At 49.2% G+C, this 21,973-nt stretch overlaps 1 protein-coding gene across 27 annotated transcripts in view; it reads left to right on the top strand.

The window, feature by feature from the left end:
- Positions 1 to 21,973, top strand: part of UBAP2L (ubiquitin associated protein 2 like) — a 756,258-nt gene that overhangs the window by 387,608 nt on the left and 346,677 nt on the right. For all 27 annotated transcript variants that reach the window (XR_011200006.1, XR_011200008.1, XR_011200009.1 and 24 more), the window contains one exon: positions 10,247 to 10,328. Coding sequence is in view for 22 of the 27 variants with exons in the window: in XM_069218134.1 (XP_069074235.1) it covers positions 10,247 to 10,328 (82 nt within the window). In the remaining 5 variants the exon portion in view is untranslated. The remainder of the gene's footprint in view (positions 1 to 10,246; positions 10,329 to 21,973) is intronic.

Raw genomic sequence — 21,973 nt, 5'->3', positions numbered from 1 at the left:
GGCGGCAAGGCTGGAGGGAACAAAGAAAGCAACAAGGAGGAGTCACTGGCCAGTCAGGACAGCCCCTAAGGTGTCCTGAGCTGAGGTGACTCTAACTTTTAGAAATCCTCCATCTTGCAGATGGAGGATTCCCCCAATAGGATTAGGGATGTGACCCCCTCCCCTTGGGAGGAGGCACAAAGAGGGTGTACTCACCCTCAGGGCTAGTAGCCATTGGCTACTAACCCCCCAGACCTAAACACGCCCTTAAATTTAGTATTTAAGGGCTCTCCCTGAACCTAGAAACTAGATTCCTGCAACAACAAGAAGAAGGACTGCCTAGCTGAAAACCCCTGCAGAGGAAGACCAGAAGACAACAACTGCCTTGGCTCCAGAAACTCACCGGCCTGTCTCCTGCCTTCCAAAGAACTCTGCTCCAGCGACGCCTTCCAAAGGGACCAGCGACCTCTGAATCCTCTGAGGACTGCCCTGCTTCGACGACAAGAAACTCCTGAGGACAGCGGACCTGCTCCAAAAAGACTGCAACTTTGTTTCAAGAAGCAGCTTTAAAGAACCCTGCAACTCCCTGCAAGAAGCGTGAGACTTGCAACACTGCACCCGGCGACCCCGACTCGGCTGGTGGAGAACCAACACCTCAGGGAGGACCCCCGGACTACTCTACGACTGTGAGTACCAAAACCTGTCCCCCCTGAGCCCCCATAGCGCCGCCTGCAGAGGGAATCCCGAGGCTTCCCCTGACCGCGACTCTCTGAAACCTAAGTCCCGACGCCTGGAAAAGACCCTGCACCCGCAGCCCCCAGGACCTGAAGGACCGGACTTTCACTGGAGAAGTGACCCCCAGGAGTCCCTCTCCCTTGCCCAAGTGGAGGTTTCCCAGAGGAAGCCCCCCCTTGCCTGCCTGCAGCGCTGAAGAGATCCGTTGATCTCTCATAGACTAACATTGCAAACCCAACGCTTGTTTCTACACTGCACCCGGCCGCCCCCGCGCTGCTGAGGGTGAAATTTCTGTGTGGGCTTGTGTCCCCCCCGGTGCTCTACAAAACCCCCCTGGTCTGCCCTCCGAAGACGCGGGTACTTACCTGCAAGCAGACCGGAACCGGGGCACCCCCTTCTCTCTATTCTAGCCTATGCGTTTTGGGCACCACTTTGAACTCTGCACCTGACCGGCCCTGAGCTGCTGGTGTGGTGACTTTGGGGTTGCTCTGAACCCCCAACGGTGGGCTACCTTGGACCAAGAACTGAACCCTGTAAGTGTCTTACTTACCTGGTAAAACTAACAAAAACTTACCTCCCCCAGGAACTGTGAAAATTGCACTAAGTGTCCACTTTTGAAATAGCTATTTGTGAATAACTTGAAAAGTATACATGCAATTGAAATTATTCAAAGTTCCTAATGTACTTACCTGCAATACCTTTCAAACAAGATATTACATGTTAAATTTGAACCTGTGGTTCTTAAAATAAACTAAGAAAAGATATTTTTCTATAACAAAACCTATTGGCTGGATTTGTCTCTGAGTGTGTGTACCTCATTTATTGTCTATGTGTATGTACAACAAATGCTTAACACTACTCCTTGGATAAGCCTACTGCTCGACCACACTACCACAAAATAGAGCATTAGTATTATCTCTTTTTACCACTATTTTACCTCTAAGGGGAACCCTTGGACTCTGTGCATGCTATTCCTTACTTTGAAATAGCACATACAGAGCCCCAACTTCCTACATTGGTGGATCAGCGGTGGGGTACAAGACTTTGCATTTGCTGGACTACTCAGCCAATACCTGATCACACGACAAATTCCAAAATTGTCATTAGAAATTGATTTTTGCAATTTGAAAAGTTTTCTAAATTCTTAAAAGACCTGCTAGGGCCTTGTGTTAGATCCTGTTTAGCATTTCTTTTAGAGTTTAAAAGTTTGTAAAAGTTTGAATTAGATTCTAGAACCAGTTGTAGATTCTTAAAAAGTATTCCAACTTTTAGAAGCAAAATGTCTAGCACAGATGTGACTGTGGTGGAACTCGACACCACACCTTACCTCCATCTTAAGATGAGGGAGCTAAGGTCACTCTGTAAAATAAAGAAAATAACAATGGGCCCCAAACCTACCAAAATACAGCTCCAGGAGCTTTTGGCAGAGTTTGAAAAGGCCAACCCCTCTGAGGGTGGCAACTCAGAGGAAGAGGATAGTGACTTGGAGGACAATTCCCCCCTACCAGTCCTATCTAGGGAGAACAGGGTCTCTCAAACCCTGACTCCAAAAATAATAGTCAGAGATGCTGGTTCCCTCACAGGAGAGACCAACACCTCTGAAATCACTGAGGATAACTCCAGTGAAGAGGACATCCAGTTAGCCAGGATGGCCAAAAGATTGGCTTTGGAAAGACAGATCCTAGCCATAGAGAGGGAAAGACAAGAGATGGGCCTAGGACCCATCAATGGTGGCAGCAACATAAATCGGGTCAGAGATTCTCCTGACATGTTGAAAATCCCCAAAGGGATTGTAACAAAATATGAAGATGGTGATGACATCACCAAATGGTTCACAGCTTTTGAGAGGGCTTGTGTAACCAGAAAAGTGAACAAATCTCACTGGGGTGCTCTCCTTTGGGAAATGTTCACAGGAAAGTGTAGGGATAGACTCCTCACACTCTCTGGAAAAGATGCAGAATCTTATGACCTCATGAAGGGTACCCTGATTGAGGGCTTTGGATTCTCCACTGAGGAGTATAGAATTAGATTCAGGGGGGCTCAAAAATCCTCGAGCCAGACCTGGGTTGATTATGTTGAATACTCAGTGAAAACACTGGATGGTTGGGTAACTGGAAATGAAGTGTATGACTATGTTGGTGTAGGAAGTTGGCTCTGTATGTGCTATTTCAAAGTAAGGAATAGCATGCACAGAGTCCAAGGGTTCCCCTTAGAGGTAAAATAGTGGTAAAAATAGATAATACTAATGCTCTATTTTGTGGTAGTGTGGTCGAGCAGTAGGCTTATCCAAGGAGTAGTGTTAAGCATTTGTTGTACATACACATAGACAATAAATGAGGTACACACACTCAGAGACAAATCCAGCCAATAGGTTTTGTTATAGAAAAATATCTTTTCTTAGTTTATTTTAAGAACCACAGGCTCAAATTTAACATGTAATATCTTGTTTGAAAGGTATTGCAGGTAAGTACATTAGGAACTTTGAATCATTTCAATTGCATGTATACTTTTCAAGTTATTGACAAATAGCTACTTTAAAAGTGGACACTTAGTGCAATTTTCACAGTTCCTGGGGGAGGTAAGTTTTTGTTAGTTTTACCAGGTAAGTAAGACACTTACAGGGTTCAGTTCTTGGTCCAAGGTAGCCCACCGTTGGGGGTTCAGAGCAACCCCAAAGTTACCACACCAGCAGCTCAGGGCCGGACAGGTGCAGAGTCCAAAGTGGTGCCCAAAACGCATAGGCTAGAATGGAGAGAAGGGGGTGCCCCGGTTCCGGTCTGCTTGCAGGTAAGTACCCGCGTCTTCGGAGGGCAGACCAGGGGGGTTTTGTAGGGCACCGGGGGGGACACAAGCCCACACAGAAATTTCACCCTCAGCAGCGCGGGGGCGGCCGGGTGCAGTGTAGAAACAAGCGTTGGGTTTGCAATGTTAGTCTATGAGAGATCAACGGATCTCTTCAGCGCTGCAGGCAGGCAAGGGGGCGCTTCCTCGGGGAAACCTCCACTTGGGCAAGGGAGAGGGACTCCTGGGGGTCACTTCTCCAGTGAAAGTCCGGTCCTTCAGGTCCTGGGGGCTGCGGGTGCAGGGTCTTTTCCAGGCGTCGGGACTTAGGTTTCAGAGGGTCGCAGTCAGAGGAAGCCTCGAGATTCCCTCTGCAGGCGGCGCTGTGGGGGCTCAGGGGGGACGGGTTTTGGTACTCACAGTCGTGGAGTAGTCCGGGGGTCCTCCCTGAGGTGTTGGTTCTCCACCAGCCGAGTCGGGGTCGCCGGGTGCAGTGTTGCAAGTCTCACGCTTCTTGCGGGGAGTTGCAGGGTCTTTAAAGCTGCTCCTTGAAACAAAGATGCAGTCTTTTTGGAGCAGGTCCGCTGTCCTCGGGAGTTTCTTGTCTTTTTCGAAGCAGGGCAGTCCTCAGAGGTCGCTGGTCCCTTGGAAGGCGTCGCTGGAGCAGAGTTCTTTGGAAGGCAGGAGACAGGCCGGTGAGTTTCTGGAGCCAAGGCAGTTGTTGTCTTCTGGTCTTCCTCTGCAGGGGTTTTCAGCTGGGCAGTCCTTCTTCTTGTAGTTGCAGGAATCTAATTTTCTAGGGTTCAGGGTAGCCCTTAAATACTAAATTTAAGGGCGTGTTTAGGTCTGGGGGGTTAGTAGCCAATGGCTACTAGCCCTGAGGGTGGGTACACCCTCTTTGTGCCTCCTCCCAAGGGGGAGGGGGTCACAATCCTAACCCTATTGGGGGAATCCTCCATCTGCAAGATGGAGGATTTCTAAAAGTTAGTCACCTCAGCTCAGGACACCTTAGGGGCTGTCCTGACTGGCCAGTGACTCCTCCTTGTTGCTTTCTTTGTTCCCTCCAGCCTTGCCGCCAAAAGTGGGGGCCGTGGCCGGAGGGGGCGGGCAACTCCACTAAGCTGGAGTGCCCTGCTGGGCTGTGACAAAGGGATGAGCCTTTGAGGCTCACCGCCAGGTGTCACAGCTCCTGCCTGGGGGAGGTGTTAGCATCTCCACCCAGTGCAGGCTTTGTTACTGGCCTCAGAGTGACAAAGGCACTCTCCCCATGGGGCCAGCAACATGTCTCTAGTGTGGCAGGCTGCTGGAACTAGTCAGCCTACACAGATAGTCGGTTAAGTTTCAGGGGGCACCTCTAAGGTGCCCTCTGTGGTGTATTTTGCAATAAAATGTACACTGGCATCCGTGTGCATTTATTGTGCTGAGAAGTTTGATACCAAACTTCCCAGTTTTCAGTGTAGCCATTATGGTGCTGTGGAGTTCGTGTTTGACAAACTCCCAGACCATATACTCTTATGGCTACCCTGCACTTACAATGTCTAAGGTTTTGTTTAGACACTGTAGGGGTACCATGCTCATGCACTGGTACCCTCACCTATGGTATAGTGCACCCTGCCTTAGGGCTGTAAGGCCTGCTAGAGGGGTGACTGACCTATACTTGCATAGGCAGTGAGAGGCTGGCATGGCACCCTGAGGGGAGTGCCATGTCGACTTACTCGTTTTGTTCTCACTAGCACACACAAGCTGGCAAGCAGTGTGTCTGTGCTGAGGGAGAGGTCTCCAGGGTGGCATAAGACATGCTGCAGCCCTTAGAGACCTTCCTTGGCATCAGGGCCCTTGGTACTAGAAGTACCAGTTACAAGGGACTTATCTGGATGCCAGGGTCTGCCAATTGTGGATACAAAAGTACAGGTTAGGGAAAGAACACTGGTGCTGGGGCCTGGTTAGCAGGCCTCAGCACACTTTCAATTGTAAACATAGCATCAGCAAAGGCAAAAAAGTCAGGGGGCAACCATGCCAAGGAGGCATTTCCTTACAGTTGGGCTTTATAATTTGTTTATGAAAGAACACATTTTAAGTAACTGCTTTAATGAAAAGTTGCATCAGTATCTGGTAGACCTAGGTCCAATTTCTCCCCAAGAATTGGGAAAGAAGGCAGACCACTGGGTCAAGACTAGGGTAACCAAAACTTCCACTGGGGGTGACCAAAAGAAAGGGGTTACAAAGCCTCCCCAGGAGAAAGTGGGTGACACTAGAAACAAAGAAAAAGAGTCCCCTGTAGGCCCCCAAAAACCAGACCAGGTGTGTGGGCCCAGAGACACAACCCAAAACAAAGGTGGGTACCAGGGTAAGAGCTGGGATGCCACTAAGGCATGGTGCCATAACTGTAAACAGACAGGGCACCACACCAAGGACACTTCTTGTCCCAAAAACAAACCCCCTAGCAAAATCCCAGGGGTGACCAGTGTAGCCATGGGGGATGACTCCTCAGATGAGGAGGTCTTCATAGCCTTCAACTGGAAAAAGGGCCCAACAGGTGAGTTGGAGATTCCAGAGGGAAGTAGACACTTCCACCACCTACAGGTGAATGGAATCCCAGCCACTGCCCTGAGACACACTTGTGCCAGTCACACTATTGTGCATGACAGGCTGGTGCTCTCAAACCAGTACATCCCAGGTGAGATGGCCAGAGTAAGAGTTAGCCCAGACAGGGTCACTGATAGGCCTGTGGCTTTTGTGCCCATAGAAGTGGGTGGGACGTTTAGCTGGAGAAGGGTGGTAGTCAGTACAGACCTCCCCCTTGATTGTCTCCTTGGAAATGACTACCCAGAGGTTAGTCAGAGCCTAAGAGAAGAACTGGTCCAGGGCCAGTCCTCTCCCAAGGATTCTGGAGTGCCTGCCTCTGCAGTAAATGCAAGTAGGCCCCAGAAGAAAAAGAAAAGGAAACAGAGTAGGAAAGGTGGACAACCTTTAGCCAAGGTTCCAGCAAGCCAAGGAGATTCTGCTCCAGTAGGGGAGAACCCCAAAAGTGGCTCTGATAAAGTCCAACCTGACCCACAAGAAGTCCTGACTAGTCAGGCAACTGTTAAGCCTGAGTGGGTGGCTCCTCAGCTAACAGAAGAAAGAGTGGAAGAAGGGTGTTTACTACAAGATGTGGTAACCCCCACTCTAATGCAGCAGACAGGCACCCTGAACCCAAAGAAGCCTGTAACTTAGCCCCTTCCCTTGTAGGTGAAGAGCTAAAGGTGTGGTTCTGGGCACTGACAGCTGTCAGTGGCCTCTGCTGGGTGTTAGCCTTTATGGCTGCACTATCCTTGGCATGGTGGTCTGACCCCATGCCAAATAACAAGTTAGGCCCCCTGACCCTGTTGGTCATGGTGGGGTTACTCCAGCTCTGGGTAACCTCTTTGGGTAAGCTAGGGGTGACCCTGGCTAAGATAAGATTAGCAGAGGTGGATACCTCCGACCTCAAAATAGAGAGAATGGGTAAAGACATAAAAAGCACAGACAAGAGGCAGTTCAGACTAGGTCCTATCACTGTGGAAGTGGGTCAGTTCCCCAGAGGGAATGACCTGAACAGGAGGATGTAAGGCAGAGTAGGCCCTGCAACAAACCAGCCATTTCCTCTACTCTTCCTCGCCTGACAGACTAGGAAGACTCTTCCAGCGTTGGCTGAGTCTCCTGGCCTGTGGGCTGGGGGGGGCTTGTGTAAAGAAATGGCTCCCTGTTGCAGTTACCCCCCACTTTTTGCCTGATACTGATGCTGACTTGACTGAGAAGTGTGCTGGGACCCTGCTAACCAGGCCCCAGCACCAGTGTTCTTTCACCTAAAATGTACCATTGATCCCACAATTGGCAGACCCTGGCATCCAGATAAGTCCCTTGTAACTGGTACTTCTAGTACCAAGGGCCCTGATGCCAAGGAAGGTCTCTAAGGGCTGCAGCATGTCTTATGCCACCCTGGAGACCTCTCACTCAGCACAGACACACTGCTTGCCAGCTTGTGTGTGCTAGTGAGAACAAAACGAGTAAGTCGACATGGCACTCCCCTCAGGGTGCCATGCCAGCCTCTCACTGCCTATGCAGTATAGGTAAGACACCCCTCTAGCAGGCCTTACAGCCCTAAGGCAGGGTGCACTATACCATAGGTGAGGGTACCAGTGCATGAGCATGGTACCCCTACAGTGTCTAAACCAAACCTTAGACATTGTAAGTGCAGGGTAGCCATAAGAGTATATGGTCTGGGAGTCTGTCAAACACGAACTCCACAGCACCATAATGGCTACACTGAAAACTGGGAAGTTTGGTATCAAACTTCTCAGCACAATAAATGCACACTGATGCCAGTGTACATTTTATTGCAAAATACACCCCAGAGGGCACCTTAGAGGTGCCCCCTGAAACTTAACTGACTGTCTGTGTAGGCTGACTAGTTCCAGCAGCCTGCCACACCAGAGACATGTTGCTGGCCCCATGGGGAGAGTGCCTTTGTCACTCTGAGGCCAGTAACAAAGCCTGCACTGGGTGGAGATGCTAACACCTCCCCCAGGCAGGAGCTGTGACACCTGGCGGTGAGCCTCAAAGGCTCACCCCTTTGTCACAGCCCAGCAGGGCACTCCAGCTTAGTGGAGTTGCCCGCCCCCTCCGGCCACGGCCCCCACTTTTGGCGGCAAGGCTGGAGGGAACAAAGAAAGCAACAAGGAGGAGTCACTGGCCAGTCAGGACAGCCCCTAAGGTGTCCTGAGCTGAGGTGACTCTAACTTTTAGAAATCCTCCATCTTGCAGATGGAGGATTCCCCCAATAGGGTTAGGATTGTGTCCCCCTCCCCTTGGGAGGAGGCACAAAGAGGGTGTACCCACCCTCAGGGCTAGTAGCCATTGGCTACTAACCCCCCAGACCTAAACACGCCCTTAAATTTAGTATTTAAGGGCTACCCTGAACCCTAGAAAATTAGATTCCTGCAACAACAAGAAGGACTGCCCAGCTGAAAACCCCTGCAGAGGAAGACCAGAAGACAACAACTGCCTTGGCTCCAGAAACTCACCGGCCTGTCTCCTGCCTTCCAAAGAACTCTGCTCCAGTGACGCCTTCCAAAGGGACCAGCGACCTCTGAATCCTCTGAGGACTGCCCTGCTTCGACGACGACAAGAAACTCAGCGGACCTGCTCCAAAAAGACAGCGGACCTGCTCCAAAAAGACTGCAACTTTGTTTCAAGAAGCAGCTTTAAAGAACCCTGCAACTCCCCGCAAGAAGCGTGAGACTTGCAACACTGCACCCGGCGACCCCGACTCGGCTGGTGGAGAACCAACACCTCAGGGAGGACCCCCGGACTACTCTACGACTGTGAGTACCAAAACCTGTCCCCCCTGAGCCCCCACAGCGCCGCCTGCAGAGGGAATCCCGAGGCTTCCCCTGACCGCGACTCTCTGAAACCTAAGTCCCGACGCCTGAAAAGACCCTGCACCCGCAGCCCCCAGGACCTGAAGGACCGGACTTTCACTGGAGAAGTGACCCCCAGGAGTCCCTCTCCCTTGCCCAAGTGGAGGTTTCCCCGAGGAAGCCCCCCCTTGCCTGCCTGCAGCGCTGAAGAGATCCGTTGATCTCTCATAGACTAACATTGCAAACCCGACGCTTGTTTCTACACTGCACCCGGCCGCCCCCGCGCTGCTGAGGGTGAAATTTCTGTGTGGGCTTGTGTCCCCCCCGGTGCTCTACAAAACCCCCCTGGTCTGCCCTCCGAAGACGCGGGTACTTACCTGCAAGCAGACCGGAACCGGGGCACCCCCTTCTCTCCATTCTAGCCTATGCGTTTTGGGCACCACTTTGAACTCAGCACCTGACCGGCCCTGAGCTGCTGGTGTGGTGACTTTGGGGTTGCTCTGAACCCCCAACGGTGGGCTACCTTGGACCAAGAACTGAACCCTGTAAGTGTCTTACTTACCTGGTAAAACTAACAAAAACTTACCTCCCCCAGGAACTGTGAAAATTGCACTAAGTGGCCACTTTTGAAATAGCTATTTGTGAATAACTTGAAAAGTATACATGCAATTGAAATGATTCAAAGTTCCTAATGTACTTACCTGCAATACCTTTCAAACAAGATATTACATGTTAAATTTGAACCTGTGGTTCTTAAAATAAACTAAGAAAAGATATTTTTCTATAACAAAACCTATTGGCTGGATTTGTCTCTGAGTGTGTGTACCTCATTTATTGTCTATGTGTATGTACAACAAATGCTTAACACTACTCCTTGGATAAGCCTACTGCTCGACCACACTACCACAAAATAGAGCATTAGTATTATCTCTTTTTACCACTATTTTACCTCTAAGGGGAACCCTTGGACTCTGTGCATGCTATTCCTTACTTTGAAATAGCACATACAGAGCCAACTTCCTACACCTTTTGAATAAGTAACATGGGAAAATGCTTTCTTGGAGAGGCGGTATAGCATTTACTAAGATTGTAATTGATGCATACAAGTATATGTGGGGCAGTGAGAGGTGAAGGGCAATTCTGTGCCTTAAGCAGACATTTTCAGTAATTATGGTTTGTCCACTGTCATGACTACATTACGTCAAATAAATGAGTGAGTCGCAAAATAATCATTGACTGCTTGGCTGTGGCTGTAAGTGGAGATGTGCTGTATATATTTTTAGACCTTGTAGACTTGCACCTATTCTGCTTACCCTTTATTCTTGTTTTCACGCTGAATTAATACCCTAACAATGTTGTTTTTGTTTCAGGACTATTACAGCATCCCATTTCCAACACCAAATACACAGATGAGTGGGAGGGATGGATCGCTCACAAACAATCCCTATTCTGGTAGGAGCAATGATAAGTGCTGTCCACTATTGCACGCTTGAGAATTTGAACCAAAAGAAAGGCTTAATTTGGGGGTGGGGGGTATTGGCTTTACAACTATTTAATGTCTAATCCAGCCTCTCCTGATGAAATACACCATCTCCCTGCAAGCTTGTTTTGCTTCACTAATGACCAGGCTGAAACACTCGTACACTGACAAAAATCTCTGGAATGCGCTTCTTAGTCCAAAGAAGACATTTATTATTTCTATACGCAGGGTTCGTAAAAGGAGATTAGCATGCTGAAAGCACAAGTTCAGAAATGGTCACAGCAATGAAATGAAAATGTACAAATGATTCTGCACTGCAATATACACAGCAAATATATGTATCTATATTATAATGCAAAGCAAATAATGAATTAAACAAAAAATACCCTTTTCTCATGGAAATGCATGTCACTGCTTCAACTCCTTCCTGTTCAGCATCAGATCGCCAGATCCCAGAATCGATTGAGGAGAGAGCGAGAGAGGAGTTATCCTCACGGGAAGGATTGCACACCCCAACGTCTTGGATATGCCTGACATCTTCAAATACTCTGTCCTTGGTCCATCTGGTTTCGGCCTCTTATACTTTGGTCAAACAAGAAAGGAAAAGTCTGGAACATCCCTTTCACTGCAGAAGTTTATTCAGAAAATGAGGATTGCTTTAGGCCTGCTTTGAAAATAACACATCAGGACTTGGCCACCATCCTAAGGTGCCAATTCAAAACAAGACTGTAAGGAAATGCCTCCTTGGCAGGGTTACCCCTGACTTTTTGCCTTTGCTGATGCGAAGTTTTGATTTGAAAGTGTCCTGAGGCCTGCTAACTAGGCCCCAGCACCAGTGTTCTTTCCCTAACCTGTACTTTTGTTTTCACAATTGGCACACCCTGGCATCCAGGTAAGTCCCTTGTAACTGGTACCAAGGGCCCTGATGCCAGGGAAGGTCTCTAAGGGCTGCAGCATATCTTATGCCACCCTGGGGACCCCTCACTCAGCACAGACACACTGCTTGCCAGCTTGTGTGTGCTAGTGAGGACAAAACGAGTAAGTCGACATGGCACACCCCTCAGGGTGCCATGCCAACCTCACACTACCTATGCAGTATAGATAAGTCACCCCTCTAGCAGGCCTTACAGCCCTAAGGCAGGGTGCACTATACCATAGGTGAGGGCACCAGTGCATGAGCACTGTGCCCCTACAGTGTCTAAGCAAAACCTTAGACATTGTAAGTGCAGGGTAGCCATAAGAGTATATGGTCTGGGAGTCTGTCAAAAACGAACTCCACAGCTCCATAATGGCTACACTGAAAACTGGGAAGTTTGGTACCAAACTTCTCAGCACAATAAATGCACACTGATGCCAGTGTACATTTTATTGTTACATACACCCCAGAGGGCACCTTAGAGGTGCCCCCTGAAACCTTAACCGACTATCCGTGTAGGCTGACTGGTTTTAGCAGCCTGCCACACTAGACATGTTGCTGGCCACATGGGGAGAGTGTCTTTGTCACTCTGTGGCTAGTAACAAAGCCTGTACTGGGTGGAGGTGCTTCACACCTCCCCCTGCAGGAACTGTAACACCTGGTGGTGAGCCTCAAAGGCTCACCCCCTTTGTTACAGCACCACAGGGCACTCCAGCTAGTGGAGTTGCCCGCCCCCTCCGGCCACGGCCCCACTTTTGGCGGTAAGGCCGGAGGAGATAATGAGAAAAACAAGGAGTCGTCACTGGCCAGTCAGGACAGCCCCTAAGGTGTCCTGAGCTGAGGTGACTCTGACTTTTAGAAATCCTCCATCTTGCAGATGGAGGATTCCCCCAATAGGGATAGGAATGTGCCCCCCTCCCCTTGGGAGGAGGCACAAAGATGGTGTACCCATCCTCAGGGCTAGTAGCCATTGGCTACTAACCCCCCCGGGCCTAAACACGCCCTTAAATTTAGTATTTAAGGGCTCCCCAGAACCTGGGAACTCGGATTCCTGCAACCTAAGAAGAGGACTGCTAAGCTGAAAAACCCTGCAGAGAAGACTGAGACACCAACTGCTTTGACCCCAGCTCTACCGGCCTTTCGCCCCACTTCTAAAGACACTGCTCCAGCTACGCTTTCCCCAGGGACCAGCGACCTCTGAATCCTCAGAGGACTGCCCTGCTCTAGAAGGACCAAGAAACTCCTGAGGACAGAGGCTCTGTTCATCCAAGACTGCCACTTTGTTACAAAGGAGCAACTTTAAAACAACTTGTGTTTCCCGCCAGAAGCGTGAGGCTTGCTACTCTGCACCCGACGCCCCCAGCTCGACTTGTGGAGAACAATCACTTCAGGGAGGACTCCCCGGCGACTGAGACGGTGAGTAGCCAGAGTTGGCCCCCCCCCCCCCCGAGCCCCCACAGCGACGCCTGACTGCGACTGCCTGCTCCTCAGATCCCGACGCCTGGTAAAGACTCTGCACCCGCAGCCCCAAGGACCTGCAGGATCCGAACTTCAGTGCAGGAGTAACCCCCAGGAGGCCCTCTCCCTTGCCCAGGTGGTGGCTACCCTGAGGAGCCCCCCCCTTGCCTGCCTGCATCGCTGAAGAGACTCCTTGGTCTCCCATTGATTTCAATTGAAAACCCAACGTGTTTGCACACTGCACCCGGCTGCCCCCATGCTGCTGAGGGTGTACTTTCTGTGCTGACTTGTGCCCCCCCCCCCCCCCCCCCCCGGGTGCCCTACAAAACCCCCCCTGGTCTGCCCTCCGAAGACGTGGGTACTTACCTGCTGGCAGACTGGAACCGGGGCACCCCCCTTATCCATTGAAGCCTATGTGTTTTGGGCACCATTTTGACCTCTGTACCTGACCTGAGCTGCTGGTGTGGCAACTTTGGGGTTGCTCTGAACCCCCAACGGTGGGCTACCTTGGATCCAAACTTGAACCCTGTAGGTGGTTTACTTACCTGCAAAAACTAACAAACTCTTACTCCCCCTAGGAACTGTGAAAATTGCACTAAGTGTCTAGTTTTAAAATAGCTATATGTGATTCATATGAAAACTGTGTTTGCTATTTTGATTATTCAAAGTTCCTAAAGTACCTACCTGCAATACCTTTCATTTGAAGTATTGCATGTAAAACTTGAACCTGTGGTTCTTAAAATAAACCAAGAAAATATATTTTTCTATACAAAAACCTATTGGCCTGGAATTGTCTCCGAGTGTGTGTTCCTCATTTATTGCCTGTGTGTGTACAACAAATGCTTAACACTACTCCTTTGATAAGCCTACTGCTCGACCACACTACTACAAAATAGAGCATTAGTATTCTCTTTTTGCCACTATCTTACCTCTAAGGGACCCTTGGTCCCTGCCGTCTTAGTACATTCTTATCAGCCTAAGCCCCTGGTGAGAAAAAACACAAAGAATAAAAATACGTGCACATTGTACAATGTGGAAAGCTACTTGCAGCTTTTAAAGTGGCAGTGACTAATGCTAAAATAGAGTCAATAGGCAAAATGAAGTTGGTAGTCACTAATGTGACAGTGTACTGCTAGGCTAAGTGCAACGTGGAGTCAGTGGTCAAAACTCATATTACAAAGCTTACACATGTGGTCACTATCTTCAGATTATTTTCTCTACGAAAATAAGTCAACTTTTTGTCATAAAGAAAAGAAGGCCACTGAAAAAAGATACTGAATTGACATTTAATTTGATTGTAAATGTTCAGTGCGTACCAGGCAGACCCCCCTTTTCTGTTCAATATGGAGAACACTACATTCCAATTATGCCTGAAGTGCCACCACAAGTTCGCCCAGAAGGACAATCAGGTGTCACCTTTGTCTGCTCGACCACAAGAGTGACTGAGGCCTGCATGGGTTTCAAACCGAAGTCTCTTAAGGCAAGGGACCAGCAGAGGATCGCACACTAAGCTAGGCAGCGGCAGAAGCAGACCCCATGAGTTAAAGGCCTGGGGTTGTAGGATAACATTGCAGAAGATGTCTTGGACATCTAAATGAGAATCATCCATGTCGAGAGAGAAAAGCATAAGCAAAAAGAGCAGAGGTAAAACCCAAAAACCATTCAGGGGGTAAGTGTAGAACACCATACTCTAAAACAGAGGGCTGCCTTAGCGTGTCAAACCTTGTCGACCTAAGGCAATCAAAATAACTTTTTGGGCCCCAAAGCAAGAACACCACAGGGGGCTTCACCCCCAAGAGACAACAACGTTCAAAGTTGATAGACGTTGAAGTTTGAGCGTCCAAGTTTGGAGGTGCCGAAGAAAGGGGTTGAGCATTAAACTGTTGAAGGAAGTTGGCCCTTCATGTGGTATGTGAATACTGTGTAACAGGTCCAGGGACAGGACTTGCTATGCAATCCCAAAGTGCTCTATTTAGAGGTAGTGTGGTCAAGCAGCTTTAGGATTAAAACAGAGGAGTGCAAGACATGTACAGATAGACAGATGTCAAATAAATGACACCCGATTGAAAAAGGAAATCCACACCAAATTATGAAAATAGCAAGTATCTTTAACTATGTTTAGGCAGTAGAGAAAAATCGTTCAGGTAAAAACGCTTTATTTAGGAATTCTTTTCACTGTAAAAAGTGGACACCGTGCAATTTGAGTTCTGCAATCTTATCTTATAAGAGGAGAAACATGTTCTGCAAACAGGTAGAGCACAGTGACTTAAAGGACCAGTCTCCAGGAGTTAAGGTGAGTAGTGGGCAATGTCCAAGGCAGCACCCACAGTACACCCCCAGCAGCATGGGGCGGCCGGATGCAGAGTGCAAAACAGTGTTGGTTACCCAATGGATTCCTGTAGGGATTAGTGTAAGGAAATGCCTCCTTGGCATGGTTGCCCCCTGACTTTTTGCCTTTGCTGATGCTATGTTTACAATTGAAAGTGTGCTGAGGCCTGCTAACCAGGCCCCAGCACCAGTGTTCTTTCCCTAACCTGTACTTTTGTATCCACAATTGGCAGACCCTGGCATCCAGATAAGTCCCTTGTAACTGGTACTTCTAGTACCAAGGGCCCTGATGCCAAGGAAGGTCTCTAAGGGCTGCAGCATGTCTTATGCCACCCTGGAGACCTCTCACTCAGCACAGACACCCTGCTTGCCAGCTTGTGTGTGCTAGTGAGGACAAAACGAGTAAGTCGACATGGCACTCCCCTCAGGGTGCCATGCCAGCCTCTCACTGCCTATGCAGTATAGGTAAGACACCCCTCTAGCAGGCCTTACAGCCCTAAGGCAGGGTGCACTATACCATAGGTGAGGGTACCGGTGCATGAGCATGGTACCCCTACAGTGTCTAAACAAAACCTTAGACATTGTAAGTGCAGGGTAGCCATAAGAGTATATGGTCTGGGAGTCTGTCAAACACGAACTCCACAGCACCATAATGGCTACACTGAAAACTGGGAAGTTTGGTATCAAACTTCTCAGCACAATAAATGCACACTGATGCCAGTGTACATTTTATTGTAAAATACACCACAGAGGGCACCTTAGAGGTGCCCCCTGAAACTTAACCGACTATCTGTGTAGGCTGACTAGTTTTAGCAGCCTGCCACAAACCGAGACATGTTGCTGGCCCCATGGGGAGAGTGCCTTTGTCACTCTGAGGCCAGTAACAAAGCCTGCACTGGGTGGAGATGCTAACACCTCTCCCAGGCAGGAATTGTCACACCTGGCGGTGAGCCTCAAAGGCTCACCTCCTTTGTGCCAACCCAGCAGGACACTCCAGCTAGTGGAGTTGCCCGCCCCCTCCGGCCAGGCCCCACTTTTGGCGGCAAGGCCGGAGAAGATAATGAGAAAAACAAGGAGGAGTCACTGGCCAGTCAGGACAGCCCCTAAGGTGTCCTGAGCTGAGGTGACTCTGACTTTTAGAAATCCTCCATCTTGCAGATGGAGGATTCCCCCAATAGGGTTAGGATTGTGACCCCCTCCCCTTGGGAGGAGGCACAAAGAGGGTGTACCCACCCTCAGGGCTAGTAGCCATTGGCTACTAACCCCCCAGACCTAAACACGCCCTTAAATTTAGTATTTAAGGGCTACCCTGAACCCTAGAAAATGAGATTCCTGCAACTACAAGAAGGACTGCCCAGCTGAAAACCCCTGCAGCGGAAGACCAGAAGACGACAACTGCCTTGGCTCCAGAAACTCACCGGCCTGTCTCCTGCCTTCCAAAGATCCTGCTCCAGCGACGCCTTCCAAAGGGACCAGCGACCTCGACATCCTCTGAGGACTGCCCCTGCTTCGAAAAGACAAGAAACTCCCGAGGACAGCGGACCTGCTCCAAGAAAAGCTGCAACTTTGTTTCCAGCAACTTTAAAGAACCCTGCAAGCTCCCCGCAAGAAGCGTGAGACTTGCAACACTGCACCCGGCGACCCCGACTCGGCTGGTGGAGATCCGACACCTCAGGAGGGACCCCAGGACTACTCTGATACTGTGAGTACCAAAACCTGTCCCCCCTGAGCCCCCACAGCGCCGCCTGCAGAGGGAATCCCGAGGCTTCCCCTGACCGCGACTCTTTGAACCTAAAGTCCCGACGCCTGGGAGAGACCCTGCACCCGCAGCCCCCAGGACCTGAAGGACCGGACTTTCACTGGAGAAGTGACCCCCAGGAGTCCCTCTCCCTTGCCCAAGTGGAGGTTTCCCCGAGGAATCCCCCCCTTGCCTGCCTGCAGCGCTGAAGAGATCCCGAGATCTCTCATAGACTAACATTGCGAACCCGACGCTTGTTTCTACACTGCACCCGGCCGCCCCCGCGCCGCTGAGGGTGAAATTTCTGTGTGGACTTGTGTCCCCCCCGGTGCCCTACAAAACCCCCCTGGTCTGCCCTCCGAAGACGCGGGTACTTACCTGCAAGCAGACCGGAACCGGGGCACCCCCTTCTCTCCATTCTAGCCTATGTGTTTTGGGCACCACTTTGAACTCTGCACCTGACCGGCCCTGAGCTGCTGGTGTGGTGACTTTGGGGTTGCTCTGAACCCCCAACGGTGGGCTACCTTGGACCAAGAACTAAGCCCTGTAAGTGTCTTACTTACCTGGTTAACCTAACAAATACTTACCTCCCCTAGGAACTGTGAAAATTGCACTAAGTGTCCACTTTTAAAACAGCTATTTGTGAATAACTTGAAAAGTATACATGCAATTTTGATGATTTGAAGTTCCTAAAGTACTTACCTGCAATACCTTTCGAATGAGATATTACATGTAGAATTTGAACCTGTGGTTCTTAAAATAAACTAAGAAAAGATATTTTTCTGTACAAAACCTATTGGCTGGATTTGTCTCTGAGTGTGTGTACCTCATTTATTGTCTATGTGTATGTACAACAAATGCTTAACACTACTCCTTGGATAAGCCTACTGCTCGACCACACTACCACAAAATAGAGCATTAGTATTATCTATTTTTACCACTATTTTACCTCTAAGGGGAACCCTTGGACTCTGTGCATGCTATTCCTTACTTTGAAATAGCACATACAGAGCCAACTTCCTACATTGGTGGATCAGCGGTGGGGTACAAGACTTTGCATTTGCTGGACTACTCAGCCAATACCTGATCACACGACAAATTCCAAAATTGTCATTAGAAATTGATTTTTGCAATTTGAAAAGTTTTCTAAATTCTTAAAAGACCTGCTAGGGCCTTGTGTTAGATCCTGTTTAGCATTTCTTTTAGAGTTTAAAAGTTTGTAAAAGTTTGAATTAGATTCTAGAACCAGTTGTAGATTCTTAAAAAGTATTCCAACTTTTAGAAGCAAAATGTCTAGCACAGATGTGACTGTGGTGGAACTCGACACCACACCTTACCTCCATCTTAAGATGAGGGAGCTAAGGTCACTCTGTAAAATAAAGAAAATAACAATGGGCCCCAAACCTACAAAAATACAGCTCCAGGAGCTTTTGGCAGAGTTTGAAAAGGCCAACCCCTCTGAGGGTGGCAACTCAGAGGAAGAGGATAGTGACTTGGAGGACAATTCCCCCCTACCAGTCCTATCTAAGGAGAACAGGGTCCCTCAAACCCTGACTCCAAAAATAATAGTCAGAGATGCTGGTTCCCTCACAGGAGAGACCAACACCTCTGAAATCACTGAGGATAGCCCCAGTGAAGAGGACATCCAGTTAGCCAGGATGGCCAAAAGATTGGCTTTGGAAAGACAGATCCTAGCCATAGAGAGGGAAAGACAAGAGATGGGCCTAGGACCCATCAATGGTGGCAGCAACATAAATAGGGTCAGAGATTCTCCTGACATGTTGAAAATCCCTAAAGGGATTGTAACTAAATATGAAGATGGTGATGACATCACCAAATGGTTCACAGCTTTTGAGAGGGCTTGTGTAACCAGAAAAGTGAACAGATCTCACTGGGGTGCTCTCCTTTGGGAAATGTTCACAGGAAAGTGTAGGGATAGACTCCTCACACTCTCTGGACAAGATGCAGAATCTTATGACCTCATGAAGGGTACCCTGATTGAGGGCTTTGGATTCTCCACTGAGGAGTATAGGATTAGATTCAGGGGGGCTCAAAAATCCTCGAGCCAGACCTGGGTTGACTTTGTTGACTACTCAGTGAAAACACTAGATGGTTGGATTCAAGGCAGTGGTGTAAGTAATTATGATGGGCTGTACAATTTATTTGTGAAAGAACACCTGTTAAGTAATTGTTTCAATGATAAACTGCATCAGCATCTGGTAGACCTAGGACCAATTTCTCCCCAAGAATTGGGAAAGAAGGCGGACCATTGGGTCAAGACAAGGGTGTCCAAGACTTCAACAGGGGGTGACCAAAAGAAAGGGGTCACAAAGACTCCCCAGGGGAAGGGTGATGAGACAACCAAAACTAAAAATAGTAAAGAGTCTTCTACAGGCCCCCAAAAACCTGCACAGGAGGGTGGGCCCAGAGCCTCTTCACAAAACAATGGGTACAAGGGTAAAAACTTTGATCCCAAAAAGGCCTGGTGTCATAGCTGTAAACAGCATGGACACCAAACTGGAGACAAGGCCTGTCCCAAGAAAGATTCCACTCCAAACTCCCATCCAGGTAACACTGGTATGGCTAGTCTCCAAGTGGGATCAACAGTGTGCCCAGAGCAAATCAGGGTCCACACTGAAGCTACTCTAGTTTCTGAGGGTGGGGTGGATTTAGCCACACTAGCTGTCTGGCCGCCTAACATGCAAAAATACAGACAGCAACTCTTAATTAATGGGACTAGAATAGAGGGCCTGAGGGATACAGGTGCCAGTGTCACCATGGTGACAGAGAAACTGGTTTCCCCTGGCCAATACCTGACTGGAAAAACTTACACAGTCACCAACACTGACAATCAGAGAAAAGTACATCCCATGGCAATGGTTACTTTAGAATGGGGAGGGGTCAATGGCCTGAAACAGGTGGTGGTCTCCTCAAATATCCCAGTGGACTGTCTGCTTGGAAATGACCTGGAGTCCTCAGCATGGGCTGAGGTAGAACTGAAAACCCATGCAGCAATGCTGGGTATCCCTGAACTGGTGTGTGTGAAAACAAGAGCACAGTGCAAGGCACAGGGTGAACAAGTAGAGCTGGAGTCTGGAAGAATGGCCCAGCCTACCAAGAGGAAAGGAAAGTCAGTTGGGAAACCAACTGCAACACAGCAAAAGAAAGGGAACCTCTCTTCTCAGGAAGAAGTTCTGCCCTCTGAGGGAACTGAGCCTTTGGAGCTTGAACCTTATCAGGTTGAGCTCTTAGGCCCAGGGGGACCCTCAAGGGAGGAGCTGTGTAAGGGACAAGAAACCTGTCCCTCTCTTGAAGGCCTTAGGCAGCAAGCTGCTGAAGAGTCCAAAGGCAAGAAAAATGGAACGCATAGGGTCTATTGGGAGGATGGACTCCTGTACACTGAGGCCAGAGACCCCAAACCTGGTGCCACTAGGAGAGTGGTAGTGCCTCAGCTGTTCAGGAAGTTCATCCTAACATTGGCCCATGACATTCCCCTTGCTGGACATTTGGGACAAACCAAGACGTGGGAGAGGTTAGTCAACCACTTCTACTGGCCCAATATGTCCAACATGGTTAAGGAGTTTTGCCTCTCCTGCCCCACCTGTCAAGCCAGTGGTAAGACAGGTGGGCATCCAAAGGCCCCCCTCATTCCACTTCCAGTGGTGGGGGTGCCCTTTGAAAGAGTGGGTGTGGACATAGTTGGTCCCCTAGAACCTCCCACAGTCTCAGGAAATATGTATATCCTGGTAGTAGTGGATCATGCTACCAGGTATCCTGAAGCTATTCCCCTTAGGTCGACTACTGCCCCTGCAGTAGCCAAGGCCCTCATTGGTATCTTTACCAGAGTGGGTTTCCCTAAGGAGGTGGTGTCTGACAGAGGTACCAACTTCATGTCAGCATACCTAAAGCACATGTGGAATGAGTGTGGAGTGACTTATAAATTCACTACACCATACCATCCACAAACTAATGGCTTGGTTGAGAGATTCAACAAGACATTAAAAGGCATGATCATGGGGCTCCCAGAAAAGCTCAAAAGGAGATGGGATGTCCTCTTGCCATGTCTGCTTTTCGCTTACAGAGAGGTGCCACAGAAGGGAGTAGGATTCTCACCCTTTGAACTTCTGTTTGGTCATCCTGTAAGGGGACCACTTGCCCTTGTTAAAGAAGGCTGGGAGAGACCTCTCCATGAGCCTAAACAGGACATAGTGGACTATGTACTTGGCCTTCGCTCTAGAATGGCAGAGTACATGGAAAAGGCAACCAAAAACCTTGAGGCCAGCCAACAGCTCCAGAAGTTTTGGTATGACCAAAAGGCTGCACTGGTTGAGTTCCAACCAGGGCAGAAAGTCTGGGTTCTGGAGCCTGTGGCTCCCAGGGCACTCCAGGACAAATGGAGTGGCCCTTACCCAGTACTAGAAAGGAAGAGTCAGGTCACCTACCTGGTGGACCTGGGCACAAGCAGGAGCCCCAAGAGGGTGATCCATGTGAACCGCCTTAAGCTCTTCCATGACAGGGCTGATGTCAATCTGTTGATGGTAACAGATGAGGATCAGGAGGCAGAGAGTGAACCTCTCCCTGATCTTCTGTCATCAGACCCAAAAGATGGCACAGTAGATGGAGTGATCTACTCAGACACCCTCTCTGGCCAACAGCAAGCTGATTGTAGGAGAGTCCTACAACAGTTTCCTGAACTCTTCTCCTTAACCCCTGGTCAGACACACCTGTGTACCCATGATGTGGACACAGGAGACAGCATGCCTGTCAAAAACAAAATCTTTAGACAGTCTGACCATGTTAAGGAAAGCATCAAGGTGGAAGTCCACAAGATGCTGGAATTGGGAGTAATTGAGCGCTCTGACAGCCCCTGGGCTAGCCCAGTGGTCTTAGTCCCCAAACCTCACACCAAAGATGGAAAGAAAGAGATGAGGTTTTGTGTGGACTACAGAGGGCTCAATTCTGTCACCAAGACAGATGCCCATCCAATTCCAAGGGCTGATGAGCTCATAGACAAATTAGGTGCTGCCAAATTCCTAAGTACCTTTGACTTGACAGCAGGGTACTGGCAAATAAAAATGGCACCTGGAGCAAAAGAAAAGACAGCATTCTCCACACCTGATGGGCATTATCAGTTTACTGTTATGCCCTTTGGTTTAAAGAATGCCCCTGCCACCTTC

This window comes from Pleurodeles waltl, chromosome 12, assembly GCF_031143425.1.
Source record: "Pleurodeles waltl isolate 20211129_DDA chromosome 12, aPleWal1.hap1.20221129, whole genome shotgun sequence".
Lineage (NCBI taxonomy): Eukaryota > Metazoa > Chordata > Amphibia > Caudata > Salamandridae > Pleurodeles > Pleurodeles waltl.
This window is presented reverse-complemented; position numbering and strand designations above follow the sequence as displayed.